Source organism: Centropristis striata, chromosome 13 (genome assembly GCF_030273125.1).
Source record: "Centropristis striata isolate RG_2023a ecotype Rhode Island chromosome 13, C.striata_1.0, whole genome shotgun sequence".
Taxonomy (NCBI): Eukaryota; Metazoa; Chordata; class Actinopteri; order Perciformes; family Serranidae; genus Centropristis; species Centropristis striata.
The window spans coordinates 13,095,475-13,123,007 of NC_081529.1; the positions used below are offsets into that span (position 1 = coordinate 13,095,475).

General features: G+C 39.3%; 1 protein-coding gene across 2 annotated transcripts; it reads right to left on the reverse strand.

Moving 5' to 3' along the window:
• gtpbp1 (GTP binding protein 1) lies at positions 1-22,653 on the reverse strand. Of its 2 annotated transcripts, none has more exons than XM_059348623.1 (13): positions 22,217-22,653; positions 17,725-17,836; positions 14,893-15,073; positions 13,037-13,220; positions 12,182-12,346; positions 11,958-12,081; positions 10,932-11,046; positions 10,709-10,853; positions 9,666-9,848; positions 9,411-9,546; positions 8,088-8,266; positions 6,105-6,266; positions 1-1,795 (listed from the first exon to the last, which is right to left on the reverse strand). In XM_059348623.1, the coding sequence occupies exons 1-13, from the start codon at positions 22,409-22,411 to the stop codon at positions 1,679-1,681; spliced, it is 1,998 nt and encodes a 665-aa protein (XP_059204606.1). In that variant the 5' UTR covers positions 22,412-22,653; the 3' UTR covers positions 1-1,678. The 2 variants fall into 2 exon arrangements, with proteins under 2 accessions (XP_059204606.1, XP_059204607.1); XM_059348624.1 differs by having other exon boundaries at positions 1-2,005.
• Between the last annotated feature and the right edge of the window lie 4,880 nt (positions 22,654-27,533).

Below are 27,533 nucleotides of genomic sequence, written 5' to 3' on the forward strand. Positions count from 1 at the left end.
TTAAAAAGTTCAGTAAAGCCTGTTTATTAATGGTCAGTTTTTAGCGGCAACTTTTGTTTTAAAATGTCACAACATCTTAACAACAGGCTATAAACGCATGGGGTACTAGAGTTACAAGTAGCACTGAAAGTACTGCATGTCTTATAAACATGAGCAACTATTGGAGTGAAAAGATTATTTGCTGTATTTGTTTGTACTAAGACAATTTTTATAAGTAAGGTTGGCTGACTGACGGTGGAAGCGTGATGGTTCCTACTGAATCTACGAGTGAGTGTGAGTAGTTTGAAAGATTAAAGACCATGAGAGTGAACCTTCTGCATGTATGCCAAATAAATAACTAATTAAAATTATAAAAAAATGTAACAGCTTATATTTTCCATATATCTAGAATTTAAAATCACTGTGCCCTCTGCTACATTCATTTATGATTTGCATATGTTTTGTACAATGGCATCGTTCCAATAGGAGCCGACTAACAGCTAATGTACATATGCAGTATAAATAGTATATGAACTGTTTTTCATTGCAAATACACAGGGAATGCATCGGGGAATCTCACGTATAGCTGCTCATATTGGTACTGGACCCTTGTTTTGGGCTTGGCCTAGGGCTGCACAATTAATCAAATTTTAATTGTGATCACGATTTTGGCCGCCACGATTAAATTAACCTGATCGTCGGCGATATTTCCATTTTAAAATGCGGCTCTCCTGCAGATCTAATCAAGCACTTTCTACACCAGTAGTCCACCAACCACCAGGGGGCGGGGCCGTGTTTCTCCCCTGAAAACAGCCTGGTTGCTGATTGGATAGAATGCTTAGCAGGATGTGACGTAGTACTCGACGCCACGGCAACACCCGGCGAAGCAGTGTTGCCAACCTAGCAAAAGTGACTGGAGACAAATCCAGCGACTTTTTCTGGTGTTATTGGAGACTTTTGGAGACTCGTTCTTACTCTTCTTTACGAGCCTCTGGCCCCCGCGGCTCGTAAAGAAGAGTAAGAAAGAGTTCAAGCAGCACAGTCCTCCTGCAGCAGTCTCTCCCAGCTGCAGAGCTGGAGGGGATGTTAACCCCTTAGCGTCCAGTCTGCAAATTGCTAATAGGCTTCACTTAGCGATCTCTGTTTGTTTACAACATGCAGCGGACACTCTGTACACAAATTAAAAACTGTTCCTATTGTTTGTTTAAAAGTAGTACAATAAAAATCCAGATGTTTTCCCTAACATGATGAATAATCGTGATTACAATATTGATCAAAATAATCGTGATTATCATTTTGGCCGTAATCGTGCAGCCCTAGCTTGGCCTCCCTCCCTGCCACTGACACTGAGCCAGAGGACTGAATTGTAGATTTCCTACACACATAAATTATGGATAAAATTAAATAAATCATCCTGAGTGAGGCTCACCTCAAAAACCACACTACTTTCCATCACCCAAACCATTCAATAATAGTAAAGGCAGCTGACGTTAAAATGCATAAAGGGTGTTTGCCTTTCGGTGTGAGACACACCCTTTGCGTCCCTTAAAAATAAAAAACTATAGGACCCGGTGTAAAAAGGCAAGGAGTGATAAGACTGAGGAGTGTCTTTCTCCAAATATCTTTCATGGTTTGTGGAATGAAGACACTTGGTGGAATGATAGCAGAGAGGGAGGTTCACAAGGGACACAAGGGCAGTTCAGGAGCCTCCTGTTCCTGACGGGGAGGGAGCTGCTGTGGAGTTGGTGCTGCTGTTCTGGCCTTTTCCTTTGTGCCTCTGGCCGCCCCTTCTCCTTCCACCTCCTCCCGACTTTGGCTGCAAAAGGAGAGATAACAAAAACACTTGATCAGGCACCTCCTAAACCAGAAAACATTTACTCAAATGTATCAAGATCGCCAGGAAATGAACTCGACCATCTTGCTTCGTAATACACAGGCTGTATCCCAAAGTCAAGGATCCTTCCTTGGTGGGATCCTTCCTTCAGAGTCGGGTCCTCCAGAGAAGAGGCCAGAGTCCTTCCTATCACTGGTATAACACATAAATAGATTAGCCTTCAGTGTGCAGCTGTGTGTCATTGCGTAATTGGACGTCCTGCTTAAATTCAGCGTCGCAATTTCAAAACCACTTCACGACATGGATGTGTCTTGGGCATCAGCACTCTGACACATATTTGTGGAAATGGAAGAAGATGCTTTAAGGTTGAATCTCCACGATTTAGCAAGTAAAAGCCACAAAGTGGATTAAACCTGAATATTTCACTGATCCTGGCTAAATTTGGCCGCTACTTACAGTGCCTTGCAAAAGTATTCATACCCCTTGAAATTTTCGACCTTTTGTTGCTTTTACACATTAAATCATGGTCGATATAATTTGGCCTTTTTAAAAAGAATTTGCAAAAAAACCCTCTTTAATATCAAAGTGAAAACAGATTTTTACAAAATAATGTCAATTAATTAAAAATCTATAAGGTAAAATAAATGAGTGCATAAGTATTCATACCCTTTAAAGTAACTGAACTAATTCAACAAAGTTCCAGCTAGTTGATGCAGCAGAGTCACAGTTAATGAAATGGAGATCAGCTGAGTACAGTTGATGTGTATCAAGTGATTATAGTATAAAAAAACATGTGTCTGGGAGGTCCAGTCTCTGGTTCATCACTATTCCTGCTACAATAGTACCATGAAGACAAAAGAACACTCCTAGTAACTCAGAGAAAAGATCATTGAACAGTGGAAGTCAGGAGATGACTACAAAAACATGTTTAAACTCATTGGACATCACAAAGAGTTCAGTTAAACAATCATTAAGAAATGGAAGCAGTATGTCACTTGTTTAAATCTGCCTAGAGATGGCCGTCCTCACAATCTGAGTGACCGGACCAGAAGAAGACTGGCCCTACAGCCTTCCAGGACCTGCTTCTAAGAAGTGTCCCCAGAGCATGATGCTGCCACCACCATGCTTCACACTGGAGATGGTGCGTTTGTGGTGATGTGCAATGTTCGGTGTTCGCCAAACATAGTGTCTAGTCTGATGGCCAAAAAGGTCAGTTTTTGTCTAATCAGACCATAGAACCTTCTTCCAGTTGACCCTGGAGTCTCCCACATGCATTTGGGTGAATTTCAGGTGAGATTTGATGAGCTTTTTTTCTCTCCCGCACATCTCCGACTGGTGAAGAACCTGGCAACAGTTGTTGTATGTGCAGTCTCTCCTATCTGAGCCACCGAAGATTATAACTCCTGCAGAGTGGTCCTAGGTGTCTTGGTGACCAACCTCTCCAGTCTTCTTCTTGTCAGGTCACTCAGATTGTGAGGGCGGCCTGCTCTAGGCAGATTTAAACAAGGTCCATACTGCTTCCATTTCTTAATGATTGTTTAACTGAACTCTTTGTGATGTCCAATGAGTTTAAATTATTAGTTAGAGCTTATTATTACTAGAGCAGGCCGCCCTCACAATCTGAGTGACCTGACAAGAAGAAGACTGGAGAGGTTGGTCACCAAGACACCTAGGACCACTCTGCAGGAGTTATAATCTTCGGTGGCTCAGATAGGAGAGACTGCACATACAACAACTGTTGCCAGGTTCTTCACCAGTCGAAGATGTGCGGGAGAGAAAAAAAGCTCATCAAATCTCACCTGGAATTCACCCAAATGCATGTGGGAGACTCCAGGGTCAACTGGAAGAAGGTTCTATGGTCTGATGAGACAAAAACTGACCTTTTTGGCCATCAGACTAGACACTATGTTTGGCGAACACCGAACATTGCACATCACCACAAACGCACCATCTCCAGTGTGAAGCATGGTGGTGGCAGCATCATGCTCTGGGGACACTTCTTAGAAGCAGGTCCTGGAAGGCTGCAGGGCCAGTCTTCTTCTGGTCCGGTCACTCAGATTGTGAGGACGGCCATCTCTAGGCAGATTTAAACAAGTGACATACTGCTTCCATTTCTTAATTGTTTAACTGAACTCTTTGTGATGTCCAATGAGTTTAAATTTTTTTTTGTAGTCATCTCCTGATTTCCACTGTTCAATGATCTTTTCTCTGAGTTACTAGGAGTGTTCTTTTGTCTTCATGGTACTATTGTAGCAGGAATAGTGATGAACCAGAGACTGGACCTCCCAGACACATGTTTTTTTATACTATAATCACTTGATACACATCAACTGTACTCAGCTGATCTCCATTTCATTAACTGTGACTCTGCTGCATCAACTAGCTGGAACTTTGTTGAATTAGTTCAGTTACTTTAAAGGGTATGAATACTTATGCACTCATTTATTTTACCTTATATATTTTTAATTAATTTATACTATTTTGTAAAAATCTGTTTTCACTTTGATATTAAAGAAGTTTTTTTTGCAAATTCTTTTTAAAAAGGCCAAATTATATCCACCATGATTTCATGTGTAAAAGCAACAAAAGGGTGAAACATCCAAGGGGGATGAATACTTTTGCAAGCCACTGTAGTTTCATAAAAGCAGCGGCCCATAACTACCATGGAGATGTGTTCTGTGATTTAATTTTTTTTTTTTTTTTACAGCACAGTACAATTAGTTATTTATAAATAAAAAGGTTTATAGCGGGCTGTCAGTCCCTGTTTATACAATAAACAAATGTATAACTTTCTGAATGACACAGTATACTTTGCACATAGTACATAATCATCTGACGCATATTTATGAATTAACAATTGATAACTTTGGCAGACTGAGACGGCATCAATTAACTTAACTGGCAATGTATCATGATGACGTTTATCATATTTTAGCTAAATATACTGTCATTTGTTTATGCATATGTTTTGCTTGACTATGAACACAAGTTTTGTAAGTGATGTGATAATATTTAATGTAAACTGAAAATACTTATATATTCATATTTCTGCACCGGCATCGCTGTTTCTTCGCTCGCCATTTTTAAATCTCCCCATAGACCTGTGTGTGCAAGGCATTATGGGTATGCAGGGTGCATGGAGGATACACACATGCATCCTTGGAATTCTACACATGTAGAACCTGATAATGTAATAACTCCGATAATGTAATAAAAATCTGTACTTGAGTTCATTGAAAATGTAATAAAACCTGATAATGTAATAACTTCCCGATGTAATAAAGTGCATTTCCCAATAATGTAATACACTTTTTACCAATAATGTAATAAAGTATAACATTAATGCAAGGTTTTTGATCAAATCAAAGATGGCGGAAAATCCAATATGGCCGAAAAACCCCATTGAGAATGCATTGAGCTTGGATTGGCCCAGGGGTTCCAGTGATACATCCTTTGTGAAAAATGGATGAACGGGTCAAAAGTTAATAAATGTTCAACTTTGACCTGTTGGTGGCGCTAGAGTTCTTGAGCTTGAGTTGCCTACACAGTATCACCACTTGAACTCAAGTAATGGGTGGTCTGCTGTTAAATTATTACAATATTGGGGAATTATTACATTATCAGGACTTGCGAAATGAAGGCTAACCTGATAATGTAATAACCTCCCATTAATGTTATACTTTATTACATTATTGGTAAAAAAGTGTATTACATTATTGGGAAAAGCACTTTATTACATTATCGGGAATTTATTACATTATCAGGTTCTACAGGGCAGAAGAAGGACTCTGTCCTCTGGAGGATCCTGGACATGGTGACAGTCCTTCCGTGGATGTCAATGACGACTTTAAATTCGGCCGTTTGAGGATCCTTCCTTGACATTGGGATACAGCCATGGTCTCCAATTTTCCGTTTCTCTACTGTTCATTTTGAATGGACCTATTTTACCTTGTTCTCTTTGTTGCCCTCCTTTATCTGAGGGTCTTCCTCTCCCTCTCCCTTTCGAAGCAGCAACGCAAGCAAAGGAGGGGAGAGAGTGTGGAGTTATGTGGCATGACACAGTTAGAGGTTAAGGATAAAATTAGGCAAAAAGCAGGATGTAGTGAGTGATGTTGCAGGAAAAGAAACAAAAGGGAGGACACAGAGTGTTAAGTTAGAAGATAGCCGAGAAGTAATGGCAAGTACACAGTGAAAAATCCAATACACAGTGAAAAATCCAAACAAACGCGAGACAGTCACTACCACATTAAATCGCACTTGATAAATGAACATTTTTCTTGACTTTTCTCACCGGTTGTGTTGTGTTTGGGCATGCTGACTGTGCTATCGTTGCTACATCATCACCGCTGGTTGCGGTGCCATCCTCTTTTCGCAGTGGTCCCTTCTTTGTAGACTGCATTTTGATTTGTGGTGGTTTGGAATTTGATGGTAAATTATTGGTGGATTGCAACAGCTGAAAAAGAAAATGAGCCGATATTTGAGAATCATCAAGATAAAATAAACCATCTGCTTGCGATTTTAAAAAAAATCTCAGCCTGAAGCCCAATCTGGACAGGATCTGTTTCACAGGGGAAGTCGGTAAGATTAAGATTCACACAGCCAAGTCTTTAATTTGAATCCTTTTTTATACATTTGTTGCCTTCTCAATCATACACTTTTTACCTATAGTACGTACAGTTTTTTAAGGATATTGCGACATCTCCTATAATCATTTCATAAATCAGGAAATGCTGTCAAAACTCATTAAAAACTAATTTTTGATTTGTAGGAACAAAATGTTATATAAATGATGGTACTAATGACGTACAGACAACCATGTAAATCTTAAGAATATAGTTGGGAATAAAACTGGTAGGTTTTGTGTATGTAAGTGCATGGAGCATGAGAAAAAACTAATTTTGTGAAAACGCCTTTAAAGATTTCATACATTCTCAATGGAAAGGACTATTTGAAGAAAAAATATTGAATCTAATTCATAGCAACAACAAAATAGAACATGTCAAACACACAATATTGTGCGGGAGAGTGGGAGCTTTCTAACAATGCCTGTGATGATGAGATTTAGACTCCCTGCAATAGAACACTGACTCTTAGTGATTTTAGAAGAAATTTACAAAATATTAGAGGTGGGGATCACCACAGGCCCCATGATTCAATTTTAACCTGATACTTGAGTCATGATACGATATTGCGATTTTAAGCATTTTGCAATTATGGTGAGTATTGTGATACAATATTGGTTTAACTGCATTTTGTGTCCACAAAATTCAATCCAATCAAGAATTGTTTTGTCAAATAAGATAAAATTCTCAGTCTATTTTCTAAACTCACTTCAGTCTTTTTATGTCTCCACAAAGTCAAACCCACAGACTGTCCTACAAAGTATTCAGTCAAACTGAACTTAACTGATATCAACATGTATGGACGACAACAATTGCAGTATTTTCTGCAGTAACTCTCCTCAACTTTAAGCTTCACTGCTCTGAAATTTTCAAATGAAAAATAAAAAAAAGTCTAACTTTGCAGCGTTATTTCGACAACTTATCCTGGCACGATATCCTGACGCGCATGTCCTGCATATCTAATCAAGCACTTTCTACACCAGGGGGCAGGGCAGTTTTTCTCCCCTGAAAAAAGCCTGGTTGCTGATTGGATAGAACGCTAAGCACGATGTGACGTAGTACTGGATGCCACAACAACACCCGGTGAAGCAGTGTTGCCAACTTAGCAACTTTGTTGCTATATTTAGCGACTTTTCAGACCCCCTTAGCGACTATTTTTATTTAAAAAAACAACTTTTTCTGGTGTTATTGTTTCTTAACGAAACACCGGCAGCGGCGGAAAAGTCTTCCTGCAGCAGTCTCTCCCAGCTGCAGAGCCAGAGGGGATGTTAAGCCCTTAGCGTCCAGTCTGCAAATTGCTAATAGGCTAACTGTTAGATCGCTAAGCTAACACCTCCTGCAGCAGCAGCACATACACACTGTACTGCTGCTGCAGGAGGTGTTAGCTTAGCGATCTGTTTGTGCACAACAAGCACCGGACACTCTGTACACATTAAAAACTGTTCCTATTGTTTGTTTAAAAGTAGTGCAATAAAAATACAGATGTTTTCCCTAACATGATGAATAATAATTTTTAATAATTGTGATTATAATATCGATCAAAATAATTGTGATTATCATTTTGGCCATAATCGTGCAGCCCTACTGTAGAATCTCGCCTTACACACCTACTGAACAGTGTAAGTCCTTGAGCTTCCAGAAGGCTGCGTTACCTTAGTGATGGTACCCACGGCCTTGGTGCGGCCCTCCCTGAACACCAGCCTCTGGTCGCAGTGCAGGTACTCGGGGGTCTTGATAAAGCGGAAGTGGACTGAAGCCTTGTCCCCTGTTCGTAAGCAGTCTCTGTTCATAGACAAGATGGTGGCTGTCTGCCGGATGCTGCCACAGTGGACTGAAAACAGATAGGTGATTGGATAGAGGAAAAGGAAAATAAAGGCAATAGTGAGTCACTAAATGATACACTTGTACTTATTGTTTACAGCCAGGCGGCAACCTCCGGGTCTGAGCAGGGAGGCAAACCAGGAAGTGCCTTAAGCTGCATTCTACCAAAAATTCCAGCAGGGGGCACTAAGTTTGGCTGCAAAAACAATCTGTCCATTCATTTCAGTGCAAAATGAGAAAACTTTTTTAGGACAACACTATGGTCTCAATCACTAGTAAAAAATCTTCTTCAAGACAATTTGATGTTAATAGTTCTAATAATGGCCCCATTTAGAAGAAAATAGAAGATAACGAATCGTATCATTTGGGGCGTGGCTACCTTCGATTGACAGGTCACTAACAAGGTGAGCTGTCATCTGGAGAGAAGCAGAGCAATGCGTATCCACGGCAACGTATCAATAAAGTTATATATAACGTTATATAGATATAAAAAAGGACGTTTACCACTTTGGTCTCATAACTTTGACCCTTTCACTGTATTTTCACTTAATGACAGTTTATTTGAACGTTTTGTTCAGTAAAAAAGGCTTGTTCAGCGTTTGCTTGGACTAACAGACACTCCAAGGAGTCGCTGTTCAGTTTTCTGAGGTCAGTAACATACATTTTGTTTTTGTTTTTTGCTAGCCAAAACTAACATCCCAGTCAATGCTCCAGTTAATGCTAACATGAATTAGCAGCGGCTTCTCTCAGTCAGGTTGAGGTGTAGAGAGGCTGTAGTCAGTGTCGTCAGATCCCTCTCGCTCCTCCACAGTCCAGATATGGTCTGCTCCCCGTATCGGAAACAAGATGGCGACGCAAGATGGCGACGAGTGTAACGATGAACTCGAGGCTTCCAACGGGTGACATCACGGTGACTACATCCATTATTTATATACAGTCTATATTTGTCAATCGTAAAACATTGCGTCAGGTGTTTTGTACAAATTGTCCATTATTTTAAGAACATTAGCCATTCAAGCAAAGAAACTTAAGAAATAAAATTCAGTGTTTGGAAAGTTGGCTAGAAGTTGTCAAGCCACTTGATGAGTCAATAGCATAAAGCTGTGCAGAAAGCCAGAGAGCATGCACTTTTGTTCCAAATCTCTGGTACTCACCCATGGCCTGGTATCTGGGGGATATCGTAGTGGGATGATGCAGAACCAGGATCTCGGCCTCAAACTCCCAAGTGGCCTGTGGGCATAGCCTTGGGGAAACCATCACCATGCCTTTCCTTATGGACGAACGCTTGATCTTCACAAAGATACACAAGGAACAAAGAAAACCTCAATTTTTCAACACTGTTGCACTATCATTTCTTTGAACCATTTCTTAGGATTAGATGTAGATCGGACAATCTTTCCCCCTCCTACCTTTTTGAGAGCAAATGAGGCAGTCTGGCCTCCTCTGACCTCCTTTACAGGCATTCTCTTGCGGTGAATTGATTTGACAGCAATTTGGATGAAGCTGCCCAAGGGGTCCGGCCCAAGCAGCATTGTATCATTCAGTCGTATAAGTCCACGTAAAGTAGTTCCTGATACTACTGTTCCCACTCCCTGAGACATAAAGAGAACACAACAAGTGGTTTTAATAGCATTTCGTACATGCCGTTCTTTATCGTTCTGTGTCAGCGTGAACCTAAAACATGATACACCTCACTTATACAATTGACATAGTTTAACCCTCTGGAGTCTCCAAAAGCTCCAAATTCAGACTTCTTTATGACATCCAGACTAGAAAACAAAGCAGCGTGGAGCCCTACTGTAAATTTACCTCTAAAGTTCTGGCTGTAAACGCCATGAGGCCAGTTTCAGTTTGATGATGATATACCAAGTAAAACTGGAGACAAGCTCAAATATATTTTGTGTAAAATGATAGAACTGGATGTAACCCTCTTATGTCATATTTGCAACCTTTGTTCACATTTGCAACATTTAAAAGTCGTTATTGAGCATGATAGTGTTTTGAAAGTAAAAAAATATTCAAAATCACATTTTATGTTGGAATGAAGGACTAAAAAAAGACACAAAATGACCAAAATAACTAAAAAGACACAACATAACTTAAAAAGACACAAAAGAAACTACAAAAGACACAAAATGACCAAAAAAAGACACAAAATGACCAAAAAAGACACAAAGTGACTTACAAATACACAAAATGACCAAAATTGTTAGGCTAAACACACAAGACACAAATAAAATAGTCACACTAGAATAAAAAACAGAGTTGGATGACAGGATCACACACAATCAGAAAATCACATTTATGTTGGTTTTTCTTTGTTTCTTTTTGGTTCAAAATGTTGGTTCAAAGTGATGTATACAGGCAGGATGAAAAGGATTGAAAAATGGACTAAATAGCCCAAGACTCCATAGAGTTAATGCATACAGTGATCTGTCATTGGTCAGCGTACCGGTACAGAGTAGGTGTCGTCTATCTGAAACTCAGCAGGCTGGTCGTCTCTGTAGGAGGTCCTGGAGGAGAGCAGGTTGAGAAACATCTTAAGCAGGTCCATGTTCTCTCCAGTCACATTGGAGATCTGAAAGATGGGACACATCCTGGAGGGGACACAACACACAGGTCACAAAGGATCATTTTAACTCCAACTTTGAATCTGGCTTGGACAGACTTAGTACCTCTCTGAACTGAAGTTTGAAGCTGTGACTATGACGTCGTCTTTGTTCTGTACCAGGACAGGAATCTTCCTACAGCCGGGGGACTTCAGTAACCTCTGGAGCAGCTTCAATGTCTCTGTTTGCAAGATCACACGAATTGATAAAGAGAAAATCACAATGCTTTTTTATAGGGCTGGGACTCGATTAAAAAAAATAATCTAATTAATTAGAGGCTTTGTAATTAATTAGTCGCATATTAATATTTGACCTGAGAGCAGTGAGAAGTAATTTTTTCCACATGGATTTTTACTATACCATTGAATAATGACTGAATACATAAGCTTAAGCAACAAAAATATTGTTTATTTTTGTTCAAGTCCAACAGACCAGTGCAATTTTTGCCATTAAGTGTAGCAATAGTATATTAAGAAATATAGTACATTTCAGAAATTCAGGTAGCCAATAGGTAGGTAGGCCTTCTGTAAACTAGAATACTTTGGTTTTTTAAGTAAAACACAATCCACGCTAGCTACCACACTAGCCACTAGCTGCTATATGTTTTGCGTTGAGGTGATACTTGAGGCTTGATGTGCTGCGGTGATATGTGAATTCCTTGTTGTATAGCAACACAACCATGCTCTTATCGACGCTTCCATCCGTTGGTTTTTTGTAACAAAATGTCCCATCATCCACGGGGCCAACCAAAGCGCTCTCATCAGCTTCTTCCTTCATGTTCACTGTGGTTTGTTGTTGTCTGAACTCATGAACGCTAGTTGGTGCTCCAATATAATCGGTCCACCTGAAACTCATCCAGTGAGAAACGTTCCGAGGTGCAAAAATAAGTGCGATTAAAATGCGTACATTTTTTTAACGCATTCATTTTTGTGTAATTAATTAATCTTAATTAACGCGTTAAAGTCCCGGCCCTACTTTTTTAACATCCAATTTTGTTACAAAGTGCAGTCAAGCTGCGTATAAATTACAAATCCAAGACAACAGGTAAATATGTAATACTTTTAGTTATAAAAGTGACTTCACAGTACACACCTTGCAGGATGTTGGCTGGACACATGTCTATCTTGGTTACCACTACAAACACAGGCACATTCAGCGCTAAGGCCAGGCCCAGGTGCTCTTTGGTCATCCCTACGATACCTGCATTACTGCCCACCTGGTGAGGTAGAGAGAGAGAAAAATCTCTGTTTAAATAGAAGACACAGGAAGAGAAGTATTTCACATTTGGGTACGTAAAAAAATGTAACTCTTCAGACCATGAGCATGCAGAAGTCAGGCAAGTGTCCGGTCATCCCAAACACGGTGGTCTTGAGGTATTTCTCATGGCCCGCCAGGTCAATGAAGGTAATGACCTTGGAGGACTTCTCACAGATTTTGGTCCAGTCCAGGCTTCCTCCATGACTGTCTGGTTTGTTCACCACCTAAGGACAGACAGAAGGGGGTGGAGTTGTATCCACATCATTCATACTGTCTCCACCTGGTTGTTGCAAGTTTCTGAGGGAGGTTGCCAAGTACTATAAAAAGTTCAATAACTAGTAGGGCTGCACAATTAATCGAATTTTAAATTTAAATTACCGAAGCAGCACAGTCCTCCTGCAGCAGTCTCTCCCAGCTGCAGAGCCGGAGGGGATGTTAACCCCTTTGCGCCCAGTCTGCAGATTGCTAATTGGCTAACAGTTAGCTCTGTAGCAGTACAGTGTGTATGTGCTGCTGCTGCAGGAAGTGTTCACTTAGTGATCTCTGTTTGTTTACAATAAGCACCAGACACTCTGTACACACACTAAAAACTGTTCCTATTGTTTGTTTAAAAGTAGTGCAATAAAAATACAGATTTTTTCCCTAACATGATGAATCATTGTGATTAATAATAGTAATTACAATATCCATCAAAATAATCGTGATTATCATTTTGGCCATTATCGTGCAGCCCTAATAACTAGTACTAATGAAAAGCCCCCAAAGACAAGTATCTACGCTGCAGCTATTAATGGTGCTACTACATTAGCTGGTGTACTTGGATCACTCCACATTTACAAAACTAAATCATATCAACTAACTCTAATGCGATTCTTTCAGATGCTTTTCTGCTCTGCCACCTGTCCACCACTCACCTGTCCCTCCTGGTCAAACCCCAGGATATCGTTGCCCACACTGCTGGTCCTGCCACTCTCCATCTCGTGTTTGTGTCTGAAGAGCTTTTGCCGGGCAAAGCCCCTGCCGTTGTCCAGCTCTCCATGCGTTAACACTCCCAGCAGAGTACTCTTCCCGGCATCCACATTACCCACGACTGCAACCCTGAAGGACAGAGAAGTATAAAAGTATCACAAAGCTGTACAAAAAGCCATAAGTTTGTGGCATGTCTCATTCAGGAAAGTGTGACCAATACAGTGAAAAAGACTATTGTTTATTTGTTTATTTAAAAGGCTCCCCATTAGCTGACGCCAAGACGACAGCTAGTCTTCCTGGGGTCCAGACAATAATTTTTAATAGAGTACCACAACGGTATCGGTACTCAACAGTACCAATTTTCGGTACTTTTGCGTTTGTTTATGTGGTAATAAATGTTCATTTGTTAAATAACAAAATCAAATTTTTTCAATTCAACATATTTATTTCTCAAAATATAAAAGGATATCAAAACAATATAAAATCCAGGATGAGCAGTGCTTTATTGTTGAGTGAACGTGCATTTTGTAACATGAAGGTTGCAGTGTTATCAAAGAATGCAGAGGAGCGCTCTCAGGTTGCAAGTGCACAGAGAAAAAAAAAAAAAAATAGGTTGCAAGTGCACGTGTGATTTGTTGTGATGACGTCATAGCTGTGCGGCAGAGCACCGGTCAGACAGTATTGTGGCCATAGCATGGTTGGAATAAACAAGGTTGAGTCTGGCTGCTCTGTGCACATATCGAGGATGACGCAGGAGTCCGAGGGATTTAATTTCAGTGAGGCAGTTTGGAGTAAAGTGGCAGTTGAAGAGCGGAGTATTAGCGGAGGACCAGAGATGCAGCAGCTAGTTGCTAGCTGTTAATGACTGGTCTACAGAAGAATGGAGAGAGCAAACGGAGTAAGGAAGGTCCAATCTCGAGGCAGACGAAGGCCAAGCCCGGGTGGAGACATTGGAGAGATAGCAGCTGGCGGCTAGCAGGCCTAGAGCCGGGCTGCCAGCTGTTTGAGACTGTGTACCTGACACAGTCTCAGGTAGAGTAATCAGTCCACTATTCGCCCCTCGAGTGTTATAAGGATGAGTATTTGAGCGGTAAATTATATTATAAAAAGATTTAGGAGTCTGAGTATTAATTAGTTGATGCAAGTATGTCAGCAGATAGTCTAACTGCCATATGGTAGAGCACATTTTGAGTAATCATATTTCAATGAAAGGAGTGCTTGACTGAAATCCACCTGATTGAGCCATCTCTACCACTTGGCTGAGGTATGTTTTTCAAAAAAAAAAAAAAAAATCTGCTAGATGTCACTGTGTCTTTAAATAATATGCCTCCAACCAGGAAATCAGAATCAAGAAAATCACTACAGACATTTGGCATGTTATTGGTGAAATTTCAAAGTAAGGCAAATTTTTTTGACATATCATACTGTCAGACACCCTACTGAACAGCATAATGTTAAATGATTCCGCAAAAAAATTGTAATGAATGTATAATCATTTTTTTAAAACTATCTCAACCAAGCGGCCGTTTTGGCGATTTACGGTTAGCTTAGCGGTAGTAAGCTAATGTCATTGTAATAAACTATGTGACTGCTGGATGCAGCAAACCAAACAACTGAACAGTAACCAAGATGACATAAAACCATTGAACAAACTACTTGATGAAACAACTGTGTGTTGAGAAACGTGTAAAACACATTTACACGTTATGGCAATAGCTCTGTTCAAACTATTGTAATAGCGTAGATGTTGTGAGCAGAATGTAACCTTCACCCCTTTTTATTCTGACCTCTGAACACTCACCTGACCTCCAGGAAGTCCAGCTCGCCCACACGCCTGCGGATCAGATAGTCGCGTACCAAACCTGCAGCCTCATTTCGCTCTCGGAGCGTAATAAGATCAGCATCCACTTGCTCACACATAGATCGCACCGTGGCTACTGAGGCCTCCATATCCTTCTCATCCAGACCCCAGTCACCACCATCTACAGCAGAACAAGAGGTCAGTACACTATTTAACAAGCAGACTACAGTGGCTTGCAAAAGTATTCATACCCCTTGGATGTTTCACCCTTTTGTTGCTTTTACACATGAAATCATGGTCAATATAATTTGGCCTTTTTAAAAAGAATTTGCAAAAAAAAAAAACCTCTTTAATATCAAAGTGAAAACAGATTTTTACAAAATAGTATAAATTAATTAAAAATCTATAAGTTAAAATAAATTATTGCATAAGTATTCATACCCTTTAAAATAACTGAACTAATTCAACAAAGTTCCAGCTAGTTGATGCAGCAGAGTCACAGTTAGTGAAATGGAGATCACCTTAGTACAGTTGATGTGTGTCAAGTGATCGTAGTATAAAAAAACATGTGTCTGGGAGGTCCAGTCTCTGGTTCATCACTATTCCTGCTACAATTGTACCATGAAGACAAAAGAACACTCCAAGCACACAATCACACAGAGTTCAGTTAAACCATCATTAAGAAATGGAAGGAGTAGTTGGAGTTGTTTAAATCTGCCTAGAGCTGGCCATCCTTACAATCTGAGTGACCAAACAAGAAGGGGACTGGAGAGGGAAGTCACCAAGACACCTACGGCCACTCTGCAGGAGTTATAAGCTTTCGGTGGCTCAGATAGGAGAGACTGTACATACAACAACTGTTGCCCGGGTTCTTCACCAGTCAGAGCTGTATGGGAGGGAAAAAAGCTCATCAAATCTCGCCTGGAATTCGCCCAAATGCATGTGGGAGACTCCAGGGTCAATTGGAAGAAGGTTCTACGGTCTGATGAGACAAAAACTGACCTTTTTGGCTATCAGACTAGACACTATGTTTGGCGAACACCAAACACTGCACATCACCACAAACGCACCATCTCCAGTGTGAAGCATGGTGGTGGCAGCATCATGCTCTGGGGATGCTCCTCGGCAGCAAGTCTTGGAAGGCTGCAGGGCCAGTCTTCTTCTTGTCCGGTCACTCGTTTGTGAGGTCGTGCAGCTCTAGGCAGATTTAAACAAGTGCCAACTGCTTCCATTTCTTAATGATGGTTTAACTGAACTCTGTGGGATGTCCAGTGAGTTTAATTTTTTTTTGTAGCCATCTGTTCAATGATCTTTTCTCTTAGTTGCTAGGAATGTTCTTTTGTCTTCATGGTACAATTGTAGCAGGAATAGTGATGAACCAGAGACTGGACCTCCCAGACACATGTTTTTTTATACTACGATCACTTGACATACATCAACTGTACCCAAGTGATCTCCATTTCATTAACTGTGACTCTGCTGCATCAACTAGCTGGAACTCTGTTGAATTAGTTCAGTTACTTTAAAGGGGATGAATACTTATGCAATCATTTATTTTACCTTATAGATTTTTAATTAATTTAAATACTATTTTGTAAAAATCTGTTTTTACTTTTATATTAAAGAGGGTTTTTTTCCAAATTCTTTTTAAAAAGGCCAAATTATATCGACCTTGATTTCATGTGTAAAAGCAACAAAAGGGTGAAACATCCAAGGGGTATGAATACTTTTGCAAGCCACTGTAGGGCTGCACAATTAATCAAATTTTAATCGTGATCACGATTTTAGCCGCCACGATTAAATTAACCTGATCGTCTGCGATATTTCCATTTTAAATAGCGGCTCTCCCGCATATCTGATCAAGCACATTCTACACCAGTAGTCCACCAACCACCAGGGGGCAGGGCCGTTTTTGGCCCCTGAAAAAAGCCTGGTTGCTGATTGGATAGAACGATAAGCAGGATGTGACGCCACAACAACATGCGCCATTTGTAAAAGCCGGCGAAGCAGTGTTGCCAACTTAGCAACTTTTTTTCTATATTTAGTGACTTTTCAGACCCCCTAAGCCAGTGGTTGCCAACCTTTTTCTTGAGGGACCCACATTTTTACCATTGTAAACTTTGGCGACCCCCCCATTGTTCATTGCTTCTATGAAGCCGAACTCAATGTGACTTTCATGGTACCCTCTCTTTTTCTTTTGGAGATATTCAGCATTTTCGTCTCCCTGACGCTTCGCCATTTTTCCATTAGCTCTGTGTTTCTGTTGTTCGGCGAGGTTACCGCTGGGTGAGGTTACCGCTGGGTGAGGTTACCGCTGGGTGAGGTTACCGCTGGGTGAGGTTACCTGTGTATACGATATAGCCTTTATTTTCAAACTTTTCGATAGTGATTTTTCTATTTAAATAAATGAATAAACGTTTAATGTAGCCCTTATTTAGTTGTTTTTGTCCCACTAATGAATTAAATGCTGACTCATCTATATTTAACACATTAGATTTATTACATCTCTTAAAATCAAGAGGGCTTCGTGGATTTTTGGCGCCCCCCTGTTGGGAATCACTGCCCTAAGCAACTATTTTGCAAAAAAGCGACTGGCGAAAAATCCATTGACTTTTTCTGGTGTTATTGGAGACTTTTGGAGACTCATTCTTACTTTTCTTAAAAAGCCACCGGCCCCTGCGGATGTGGGGGTGATTACATTAATCAAAATAATCGTGATTATCATTTTGGCCATAATCGTGCAGCCCTAAAGCAGACCCTATAATTTGTCCAGGTTTGTAAATTCCAATGTTGACTGAGAAAATGGGTGGGAAAAGTGTGTTTTTTTCTCACCTGAGCCCATCCCAACCACATAGATGGTCTCTCCACATCCCTCTTCCATCCTGTCTCGTAGCTGGCGAAGTAATGAGTCATACTGCTCTCCATTTGGGCTAACAAGTGCAAGCTATTGGGTTTGTGCATGGAGGGGAGAAGAAAGAAACAGAGAGAAAATTGGCTATTGGTGGAGTTATGACCCTAGCTGATAATATACAAGTAGAACATCTATCCAAAGGCAATCCTTTATCCAATCAGTGACGGACAAAAACTGTTCAAAGTGTGGTTGCTTTCATGAGAGACAGTGACTGGACTGCAAAAAAGGTGTGTCTAAAAACAAGATAAAAAACACTAAATCCGAGGGAAATGATCTTGCTGCATGGTCAGATAATTTCACTTATTTATTATTAGATTTAATGTTTTTGTCTTGGTTTTAGACGCCCCTTTTTTGCAGTGTGGACTTCAAGGTATACATTACTGGGGACATTTTTCCCTCAGACAGCTCACAAATTCAAAATGTGAGCCACAGTAGAAGTAAACCTAGAGGCTATGGCAAATACAAAACCTGTTCTCCACACACGCACAGCTGTCTGTGTTCCCATGAAACCCCTCAAGGTTACATGTGAACACAGTACTATTGACTGATTAAGATTAAGTTAGTAACACAGGCAAAATATAGCTCACAGCAGTGCTCACACCACTTAATCCAGTACAACTGTGAAGGCATTTTACGCTGTTTTAACAATGCAATAAAAATAAGTATGACTTTTTAAATATGACAAAATGAACCTTCCTGTTGTGGAAATGTGGTTTGAAGTTTTATTAACCATTCATGTCATTAGATTACGGCTACAATTAAGAAAACAATCAGCTTCCCGTGTAAATGGTGCATGTTGCAACTTTTTTATTTACAATAAATGGTACATAAGTGTCCCTTGGAAACATCATGGTTATGATGGTGATATTAATGTGCTAAAACATAAACATTTGATGGTGCCACTGAAGCAGATCATGGTTTAGTACAGGGGTAGGCAACCTGCGGCTCCGGAGCCACACTTGGCTCTTCAGGCTGTCCCTGTGGCAAAATGAAATGTTTATTTCTTTACATTTTAAATTTAATTTAGGCCTAAGCCTAAAGCATTTTGTATTCCTCAATTGTATGAAATGTGCATATTATAATGGCAGTTATGTTTTAAGCCATTTTAGTCCACTAATATGTGCATCAGGGCTCAGGCCGGCACCCTAACCTCTAAATTTAACCAAATTCAAGTTGAGTTTTCCTTGCTAGGCTATAGCTTTCAGTTCCAAATCTCCTGAGATATTTCTTCAGTTTCCAGCCTCTCATTTGCATTCTGACAAAATCATATAAATAAATGCTCATTATGACCCATTATCAATGGTTAATCTAGACTTAGTAGACTGTTTTATGTCCATTCTAAGGCTCAAAATAAGGTCTGTGGCTCCATTAGGACCGTTTTCTCTTATTTTGGCCAACAATGGCTCTTCTGTTTGTAAAGGTTGCCGACCCCTGGTTTAGTATAAAATCTTGCCCATGAATGATTATTTTTATTATTTTCGGGGTGGAGTCATGTCACATCCAATCCCCAACAAGGAAACAACATGGAGGAGAACTCAAACAGCGAGGCCAACCGAGCAGCTTGAGCGGCTTGTACCCCCAAAAAAAAATGCCACGTCTGTTGTTTGGACACATTTTGGCTTTCGGGAAGAAGTCATCGAACAAAAAGGAGTCAAATGTAAACACTGTGGAAAAACTGCTAATTATTTATTTTGAGCTTTTTTAAAGAAGTTGATTTCTACTTTAAAACTAAAATGTGACATTTTCATTTCAAGAGATGCTTTGATTTCAGTTCAAAACATTCAAACTATTTCATATTCACCACAGAACAGTTAATCTATGCGTTTTTCCTTAATTTCTTTAAAATCACACAGATATGCACTCTTTCAATAAAAAGAAATATCCTGGATTTAATAGCTGAGCATATTTACAGCAGAGACCATGTCAGTGAACTATGAGGGCAAACAACCCAAAATATCTAAATTATCATATTCAAGGTAAAATGTTTGCCCAGCCTTAACAAAAAGTGTGTCACATTATCATTTCTATCCTGCAGTTTATCAGGGGCAGGTTTGACAGTAAGGGGAGTCTTTATAGCTATGAAAACTTCCTAAAAGCTAAAGCCTTTCCAGTTAAATACAGAGAGTCTGTTTCTATTGTAACCCCATCCCAACTGGTATGATTGAGTTAATAAAATATCACTTAAATTATCAGAATTTCTCTAAAAATTGTGGGATTGATATAATGGATACAAAATGCACAAACAAGCATATCAGAAAAATGTACAGAGACAAAATAAGATTTCCCTCAGAGGATTTTGGGATTCACAACTGAAGGGGATAAACTGGCATAGAGCTGGTTGTGTCTCTTCACATTCTGTCTCTCAAATAAGATTAGAGAAGTTAATTTAAAAATTTTGCATAATATTTACCCATGTAATAAATCAATTGCCAGGTTTGCTGATGTAAGCGAAATGTGCACTTTTTGTGGAGATGAGCCAGAGACAACTTTACATTTATTTTATGTTTGCCCATTGTCATCTATATTTTTGAGGGATATGGAAAAAGTCATACTCGATAAGACTGGACAGCCCATCATTTTTTAACCTCAAGATATTATCTCAAAATTTGAATCTAATAACAAAACAGTATGCTTTATAACAAATCTTATGCTCCTGATGGGTACGTTTCACATCCACAAGATAAAGCATTCCAAATCCCTCCCTAACTCTAATGTTTTTATAATAGAATTGAAATTTTATATCGAGACTCTGGAGTTTATGTCAAATGGGAAATGTGAACGCACTCTGCTGCACTTTGGAAGCTTGTTTTCAGAAACCCCAGAGTGATATGGGGGAAGCACCTATGTGCCTTGTTGAGTTGTTGTTTTGTTTTTGTGTATATATCTTTTTCTACAGATATTATTACTGACACTTTTTCTTTGGATGTCTTGTTTATATACTGAATGCCTGTATTTCCTTCATTATTAATAAAGATATGGAGAAAAAAAGTGAAAAAAAAAAAAGTTAAACCAACGGAATTGATGGAAGCCAAGATGAGCAAGGTTCTGTCTCCCTGATGCAACCCTGTGTAGCCAGTTTATGGTCAATAGTAGTATGTGTAATTTGACCCTTAGCCTGTATGAGAGTGACAGTAATTTGGCTAACACTAAGGCCAAACACTTACTCACTGACAGTTGTAAATACTTAATAGCTACTTTTAATAATTCAAAATAGGCCTGCAGCCTGATGATATCTTCTCTGTTATTGCTCAAAGGCATGGTTGATGGTAATGTTCCAGCAGGCTATAACCAGGCGCCTGATTCACAAAAGTGTTCTTAAGATAAAACTTAAGAGAATTCTTTTCAACCCTAGAGAATATTGGAGGATATTACATACTGCCAGAATGTGGACTGTGGAATGTGTAAATAAACATACAGAGGGGGGGTAATATTTTGAGAAATAAATTTACGAGATTAAAGTGGCAAATCTACGAGTCAAAAATTCGCAGATTTATGAGATTTATAGTGGTGAATCCGCGAGAAAAAAAGTTGCCCCCCCCCCCCCCACACACACACACACACACACACACTTTTTTCTCGTAAATCCTCGACTTTTTGCGCAGATTTACCACTTTAAATCTCGTAAATCTGCGAATTTTTGCGCAGATTTGCCACTTTAAATTAATAAATTTGCAACTTTTTTCTCGAAATATTAGGTATTTGCTGATTTGCTTGAAGAAATCCATGTGGTTCTACGACCTCACAGAGAGACATGGGGACCGAATTTTGATATCCACTGAAGTTACCAAATATAGTTCTTCAGCCGATAAAGGGTTATGAGCAGAGTTAAGAAAAAAAGTGGCACTTAAGAAGTATTTCCTTCATAAGAATGCTTTGTGAATCCTGATCTTTATCTGGTTGGTGTGTATTTCACTTATTTATATACAGTCTATGGTATTTCATCAGCCTGTGTGTGTGTGTTGGGCTTAACACACCATGTCAGTGTTCTGCTCTGGTTTGTTTGACAACACAGCCTCTGTCTTGCTCACATTGCTTTCAACAGCAGCAATATCACTTGACATGGTTATCTTCTAGACATGCTGTGGCAGCATATGGTGCTAAGTGCTTCCACTGATAAGCAACCAATGTTAGCTTTAGCTCAGGTTATATATATCACCTGGGGCTAACGCTAGCCACAGCCAGGCTAGCTAGCTATGTATTTTAACTAACGTCAGCAGAAGCAGTAACGTTACCACCAGTACACAAAGACATTCATGTGTCATTTTTGGCACCACGGTGGCTCAAGTACTTCCATTATTTAACAGCATACACTGTTTCGTAATAAGATAGCTATTACACATAATTTAATTCATTCATTCATTGCCAGGAGCAGCGAACGTTAGCTTAGCAGCCATATCCGAGGCCTAGCTGTACCTTGTTGGTGAAGTCAACCCCTCGCTCCTCCGGCTCGCCGTTGAAAATGTCCCCGTCGTCGAAGCACTCATCCCCGGCGTCTTCCCCGCATCCTCCCCGGTCCGGAGCGAATATACTGGCGGGGACTAAAGCCTCGGCCAGCGGTATGGACCCCGGGCTGGTACCGGCCTCATGCGCCGCTGCTATTGATGCCATTTTTATGCCAGCTTTGCACTAATAAAATTCAAGCTGTCCCAATTGTTTTGATGACGGCTGGCAACAAGCACACACACAAACACGCTAACTAGAGCAGCACACACACACACACACACACACAGAGCTGTTAGGCACTAGCGTCCGATAATGGAGTCACTTGTATCACCTCACACCAGATAACATTACAGTAACCTGCTGCTTATTGATATGCTGTCAGCTTGCACTCAAGCCATTTAAACATAAAACTGCCACCACCTTATGAATATTAATAAGAAGGTGTGTACGTGTCTTTTTACTTTCTATTCACCAATCATATCAAAGTGAAGGTGAATATATTAGCAGTGGACCAATGGCAGTGAGAGGGCTGTTCATATGATTACTCTCCCACAGCAGCAGTCATGGTGTAATCACACTGTAATAGTCTTTATGTAACCATCATTTAAAGTTCTTTGTTATTTTACTCATTGTTACAAGTCTGTTGTTTTTCTACTTGAATTCAACTATCTTCTTAAGTCTCTTGGAAAAAGACAAAAAATGAACTATTTCTTCAATACTTTACCTTAATTTCTAATAACTATGTGATTATTTTTTTATCATTATCAGTGAATGCACAGACTTTATGTACTTCGTACTCTAATGTATACCTCTTTTCCTTTTTTTTAAAATTATTATTATTATTATTTTTTACTACTATTTCTCCTGATCAGTTCTTTGTTTCATTACATTTCTTTCTTGTAATCCCTTTTTGTCTGACCTAATGATTGTAATGTTCCTTAATTATCAATAAAGAAAAAAAAAAACACAAAAAACAACATCATTTTAAAATCAAATGCTGTTATTTCTGTTTTTCCTGTATTTATCTGTGGAAAACTGACCCACACCGTTTCATAGGAAATACATATATAAAAAGTTGGATATGAGTTGATAATTAATAGTATTTTATTATTATAAAAGTATTTTTTGTTTGTTTTTATCTAAATCAGTGACAATTAAATAATATGTATATAGGTATGAGGCCTGCATTACCAGCAAAAACACCAAAAAACAAAGAAAACAGAAAATAGACATATTTTGCTTTTCTTAAAGTTTAAAATAAATAAGAATTGCAATGATGTAAACATATGAGAGTGACAGCAATCAGGTTTGTGTCTAAGGGTCAAATTACACATTACACCATTATTACATCCCCATAAACAGTTACTCAGGGTTGCATCAGGGAGGCAGGTCCTGCTTACCTTTGGCTCCTGTCAATTCTATTGGTTTCCACCACTGATAAACTGTGTTAGACACTTTTCAGGAACACCTCTCAGTCTAACAATTCACATGTTAATAGTTTTTTTTTTAACTGTGGCCTTTACAAAAGTTAAACCACATTTAAAGGTCATGTTGGGGATTATGTTTTGAAATAATAGAAACTTTTTTCTCTTCAGTCAGTATAATTGCATCATCCTTCATTAACAGTGCTATTCAGACTGAACTATTCTGTGTGAGGAAAACCATTTGTAAACTGCTCAAGAAAATGCAGATTTTTGTTTTTTGAGGGTGCTTTTTGCTGGAATTAGTTTAACTCTATGGTCTATTTTGTCCATTTTGGAATCCTTTCCATGTCTTTTCGTGTCTTTGTAAGTCTTTTGTGTCTTTTATTGGTAATTTTTGTTTTCTCATATTTGGTCATTTTGTGTCTTTTGTAGTCCTTTAGTCCAACATAAAATATGATTTTGATTCTTTTTTTTCTTTTTTTTAACTATCAAAACACTATCATGCTCAATAAAAAAAATTAAGTGTTGCAAATGTGAACAAAGGAAATGCAAATGAAAATATAACATATAAGAGGGTTTCATCCAGTTCTATCATTTTATACTAAATATATTTGAGCTTGTTACTAAAAGCACCAAAGTATGACTTCTTTATCACATCCAGACTAGAAAACAAAGCAGCGTGGAGCCCTACTGTAAATTTACCTCTAAAGTTCTGGCTGTAAACTCCATGAGGCCAGTTTCAGTTTCATGATGATATACCAAGTAAAACTAGAGACAAGGACAATATACAATATAAGACAATATATTTAGTATAAAATTATATAACTGGATGTAACCCTCTTGAATGTTATATTTGCAGCCAAAATGACCAAAAAGACACAAAATGATTAAAATAGACACAAATTACTAAAAAAAGACACAAAATGACCAAAAAAGATACAAAATGACCAAAAAAGACACAAAATGACCAAAAAGACACAACGTAACTTAAAAAAGACACAACAAAAGAAACTACAAAAGACACAAAATGACCAAAAAGGACACAAAATAACAAAAAAAGACACAACAAAAGAAACTACAAAATGACCAAAAAAGACAAAATGACCAAAAAAGACACAAAATGACCAAAAAGACACAACGTAACTTAAAAAAGACACAACAAAAGAAACTACAAAAGACACAAAATGACCAAAAAGGACACAAAATAACAAAAAAAGACACAACAAAAGAAACTACAAAAGACACAAATGACCAAAATCTTTTTGGTTCAAAATGTTGATCCAGTAAGTCAGAATAAAAAATCAATTATTATCAGGTCATGTGAGGTTGTGCTGAAAAAAAAAATGGACTAAATAGCCCAAATCTCCATAGAGTTAACATACAGCTTGGTCCTGAAATTTAAGCAGTGTGGTTGAAGATTACAACAGTTTGCTCTCCCTTTTTCTGAGTGAAGTGTAAGAGCTGGATAACCCTAAAAATGCTGTTAAAGCTATTTTTAAAGGTAAAAATCAGCCATCAGTCAGTCATCAAATTCATGCGGTGCTGCAGTTCTTCACTGTAATCACTGGAGGGCAGTGAAGACATGTTTCTAAATACCAATACCACAATACCATTTCCACCTTGTGTCAAAACCGTCAAAACAGACAAAAACAGACTAATCATTTCTGTCAAAACTCCACCCCCAGAAAAAATATCAAAAGGCTGTGTGTTGGTGCACTTCTTTGGCTCAGGAGTTGCTTCGGCCCGTGGAGAGCTCCTTGTTTCTTTATGATATGACAACTCAGGGTAAGAATCTTCGCTTTATCTCTTGGAACCTGAAGGGCGCCAATCAGCTCATTAAACGTAACAAGGTAATGACTCATTTAAAGCAACTCAGGGGTGATATTTTCTTTTTACAGGAAACTCACCTCTGCTCCTCAGAGGTTAACCGTATTAAGCGACCCTGGATAGGGCATTTATTTCATTCTAAATTCCCAGTAAGGGCAAGGGGCGCAGCTATCCTCATACATAAAAATGTTCCGTTTGAGTTGTCAAACTCCATTGAAGACCCTAATGGTTGATTTGTAATTATTTCTGGTAGTCTATGTGGTATGCCTGTGGTAATGGCCTGTGTTTATGCACCTACATGGGATGATGATAAATTTATTACGAGCTTTCCTTCCTCCCTCCCTAAAGTTGATGACCATTACTTAATAATTGGTTCGACTTCAATTTGGTTCAAAACCCCTCCCTAGACAGATCCTCCTCTAATCCTCAAGTGTTGTCCAAGTCAGCTAAAGTCCTCAACACATATAGGACCAGTTTAGGTTTATTTGACCCGTGGAGAGCTAAATCCCATTCAGACAAAGCTTTTTCCTTTTTTTCACATGTCCATCATTCATACTCGCGGATAGATTTTTTTCTCTTGGATAATTATTTTTTATCAGAGGTCCACTCGTGTGAGTACCATAGCATTGTTTTCTCAGACCACGCCCCTGTATCTGTGGATATCAACTTTCCTAGACGGGCCCCCCCCCTCCAGACAGTGGAGACTTAACTCTTCTTTGCTAGCTCAAACTTCATTTAAAGACTTCCTTCATACGCAGATCTCCTTGTTCTTTGATACTAATGATTCTCCAGAGATCTCTAGATGCACTCTGTGGGAAACCTTTAAGGCGTTTATGCGTGGGCAAATTATTTCATATGTTTCATCCCTAAAGAAGGCAGAAAGGGTGGAGTCAGAGACACTCATCAAGGAGATATATAAAATTGACAATTTGTATGCTACAGCTCCAACCCCTGCTCTTTATAAAGAACGCCTTCAGCTTCAGTCTAACTTTGATTTATTATCCACTAGTAAAACACAGAAACAGTTATTCCTTGCTAAACAAGGTTTCTTTGAGACTGGAGACAAAGCAGGAAGATTATTAGCGCATCAGGCACGTGCAGCCGCACTATCCAGACTGATCCCCAAGATCAAATGCGCGTCAGGCGAAGTTACCTCAGATCCTATCAAGATTAATAAGATATTTTGCTCTTTCTATTCTAACCTTTACTCTTCACAATGCCCTTCAGATGTTTGGGATGGGGACAACCCTCTGGATAGGATTGTTTTTCCCAAAATAAATGAGGATTTGTGTAGGGAGGTGGGAAATCCAATTTCTGCCGGGGAAGTACAGGAGGCGATTATGTCACTTCAGAATGGTAAAACCCCAGGCCCTGATGGGTTCACTGTTGAGTTTTTTAAACTATTCTCTACTACCATTGCCCCAGCCCTCCAGAGAATGTATAATGAATCCTTTGCTGAGGGTCGCCTACCTTCCACCCTGTCGGAGGCCTCTATTTCTCTGCTGTTTAAGTGTGATAAAGATCCTCTTCTGTGCGGTAGCTACAGGCCCATTTCTCTTTTAAATGTTGACCTAAAGATCCTGTCAAAAATCCTAGCCCAACGCCTACAGCGAGTTCTATCAAATATAATTTCTACTGACCAAACAGGTTTCATGCTTGGAAGACACTCATTTCATAACACAAGGAGGCTCTTAAATATCATTAGTGCTCCCAGTTCAACTATCCCAGAAGTAATTATTTCACTGGATGCAGAAAAGGCCTTCGACAGGGTGGAGTGGAGCTTCCTTTTTTTTGTTTTGCAGAAATTTGGCTTCCCCCCAGAATTTATATCTTGGATCAAATTGCTTTATGTCAACCCAGTTGCCACCGTTCACACAAATGGACTCCAGTCCGACCCGTTTCCCCTCTATCGTGGAACCAGACAGGGCTGCCCTCTCTCCCCCCTCCTATTTGCCATAGCTATTGAGCCCCTAGCCATCTGGCTGCGTCAGGAGGGTGGGTTTGAGGGCATCACCAGAGCCGGTTCAGTCCATAAA